Source organism: Lactuca sativa, chromosome 6, assembly GCF_002870075.4.
Source record: "Lactuca sativa cultivar Salinas chromosome 6, Lsat_Salinas_v11, whole genome shotgun sequence".
Lineage (NCBI taxonomy): Eukaryota > Viridiplantae > Streptophyta > Magnoliopsida > Asterales > Asteraceae > Lactuca > Lactuca sativa.
This window is the reverse complement of record NC_056628.2, coordinates 158628251-158631216: the sequence shown is the minus strand read 5'-3', so window position 1 is coordinate 158631216 and position 2966 is coordinate 158628251. Positions and strand designations below refer to the sequence as shown.

General features: G+C 30.4%; 1 protein-coding gene across 1 annotated transcript; it reads right to left on the bottom strand.

The window, feature by feature from the left end:
* Window positions 1–1224: 1224 nt before the first annotated feature.
* LOC111901180 (FCS-Like Zinc finger 1) lies at window positions 1225–2684 on the bottom strand. Its single transcript, XM_023897062.3, has 2 exons — window positions 2273–2684; window positions 1225–1780 (listed from the first exon to the last, which is right to left on the bottom strand). The coding sequence occupies exons 1-2, from the start codon at window positions 2593–2595 to the stop codon at window positions 1594–1596; spliced, it is 510 nt and encodes a 169-aa protein (XP_023752830.1). The 5' UTR covers window positions 2596–2684; the 3' UTR covers window positions 1225–1593.
* Window positions 2685–2966: the final 282 nt, after the last annotated feature.

Below are 2966 nucleotides of genomic sequence, written 5' to 3'. Positions count from 1 at the left end.
AAATTGCAAAAATAGTCCTTTGTGTTGTCAAAATTCTTTATATATATATATATATATATATATATATATATATATATATATATATATATATATATATATATATATAGAGAGAGAGAGAGAGAGAGAGAGAACTAAGTTCAAATGTGGATTGACATCTATTGTACGGACGTATGAATAGTATTATTCTGTGAGAATGACAAAGAAAATATATTGTTTAATAATATAAATACGATCAATCTTACATAACTATTATCATCAGCACACATTCTTACTAATTAAATCGTACATAAGGTTATTATAAATTTTTTATTATTATTCTCATTCTGTCAGAATGTTATCAGGATATTAATTGAATCGTATTCTGTAAGAATGAAAATGAGTGAAAAACGATATACGAAAACAAAAATAAATAAAAATTATTGAGAGTATATGGAAATAACAATAATTGTGCGATGTTAAACGTATTCACGTTACTAAACAACTTATTCTTTTAGTAATTCTCATACAATAATATTGTCTAGACGTCGCACAATAGTTGTCTATCCATATTATAACCTAACCTTTTCTATATATATATAATTCAAAGATGAAAGATAATAAAAAAAAACGTAATTATTACGTTGTCAAAATTCTTTGAATATATATATATATATATATATATATATATATATATATATATATATATATAATTCAAAATTCTTTGAATTATATATATATAATTCAAAGATGAAAGATAATAAAAAAAAAAACGTAATTATTACGTTGTCAAAATTCTTTGAATATATATTCAAAGATGGAGGATAATAAATAAAAAAAAACGTAATAATATCATTTCTACATGCTTCAGAGTTCAATCAAGTAAGAAATTAAAAACATAATTAGAAGCAAAATATACAAATATGAAGAACCATAGGGACCATTTATGTAACTTTGCCTAACTTTTTTTCTTTTTAACTTTAACAATGTTGAAGTTTCAAACCAAGAAATGATTTTCTTTTAGTTCTAATTTCATAATTACAGCGCACCTTTTTTTCAAAAATATTAATTAATTATTAATATAAAATCCAGATATTTGTGGTTGATATGCATGATTCTTATTCTCCAAAAAGTTCAAAATATAAACTAGAATCTGATAAATTAATATTTAATTAAAAAAAAAAAGAGGTAGAAATTCTTCACTTCCCTAAAGGAAAAGAAAGAAAAAGAACACTTCAAATCACAACATAAACAGAAAGTGCCAAACACACCACAAAAAAGGTTGCATTAGGACTTGTACTTTTATGGATATATATACTCAGATGTACTACAAGATAAGCACGTACAATAACTTCATGCATTAAGCAGTTGTACAATACTCCATACACCACCATTCTTCTTCTTGGTTAAGATGGTAACTCTACCATATTTTGACCTTTTTTCACATTTCGTTATGTTATATAGCATTTTTACCACAGTAAAAACAGTAGCGTGGTAAATAAAATAAGGTAAAAAAAGCAAAAAAAAAAATTATATCTTGTTTCTTTTCACCTCACATACTTATATAATGGACAAAATTTTCCCTTTTTACCCCTCGTTTTAGGAAGAAATTACTGGTTAAGCAGCAGCAACTGCTCCAGAATAAAAAGGGTATTTTTTGGAAGATTTGTTTGGGGAAGTTTCACTCTTTTCTTTCTTCCTCAAAGCTTTCATTGAAGCAGAAAGATTCTTGTTTTTTTCTTTGTACTCATCGATGTCGATCTGCTCTGATCTGCACTCTTCACTACAGAATGGTGTGTCCCCTCTGTAAATTCATCGAAAAAAATATTAGAAATGGAAATCAGAGCAAACACATCTTAGAGTCGATCCGGATTTGAAAAGTTTCGAAGATCTTTGATTGATGAAAATTTATGAAATAATCGAAAAATTCCCCGGATCAGAAATGAAAAACAGATGAAACCCGTATGAAATATGATCAAATATTTCTTCGATTGATGAGAATTGTCGATCTAACAAATACCCAACTGGGAAATGATCAAAATCTCTTTGATTGAAGTGAAATTTGGAAAATCGATGATTTTTTTTTAAGAAAGGTGCGTCGTTTCAGCGAAATCAAGACCAAAAACATGAAATTTTATGAATGGTTTGTTCATTCAACAAATTCATGAACCCAAATCAAAATAAAGGAGAAAACAGAGCAAACCCATCTGATATTGGATCCAAATATCTTTGATTCAAAAGAAAAAAAAAAAAAAAAAAAACACAAAAGGTTGAGATAAATTATGAATCAAATTACCTGTACATGAAGATATCTCTGTTAGGACCAAGTGGTTTTTTGCAGAGAAAACAAGCATCCAAAAAATGAGGCTGTTGTTCTTCAAATCTTCCATGCAAAAACCTCCCAGATCTTGGAGAAGAAAGAGAGGAAAAAGACGAAAGGTTTCTGAGACTTGCTTTTCTCGGGGAGTACAGGGGTCTGGAAATCAGGTGTTGTCCACGGTGGTTGTCTTCCGTCGACGACGACGGTGATGATGAGAACCCATGTTCTATGTCGGAGATAGAAGCAAGCCCATTGTTTTCTTCAAGAAAATAAGGCCTTCTTGTGGTTGTAGACTCCATTTCTTGGCAGATAGAGAGAGATCGAGAGAGAGAGGAGATAATGGCGGTGGACGGTAGACGGTGGCTGGAAGGAATGCGAAGGAGGAGGTGGGGTTTATAAAGAGGAGTTGGTGAGTCAAGAGGAGAGAGAAGGTGGGGGTGGTGGGGTGGAGTGGGTGGTAAAGTATTAACCACTGGAACAAGAATCTATTGGCTGAAGAGCAAGACCACCCTTGTATTGGAACTTAAAACTTAAACACGTGTAATCATAAATAATAATAATAATAATAATAACAATAATAACAAGTTGTTTCTTTAGAAGGTTAGGAGTGGGGAATTGTAAGGGCTTGTTCGGCTTCAACGGCGTGAACATCACCCTAAGTATGATACCG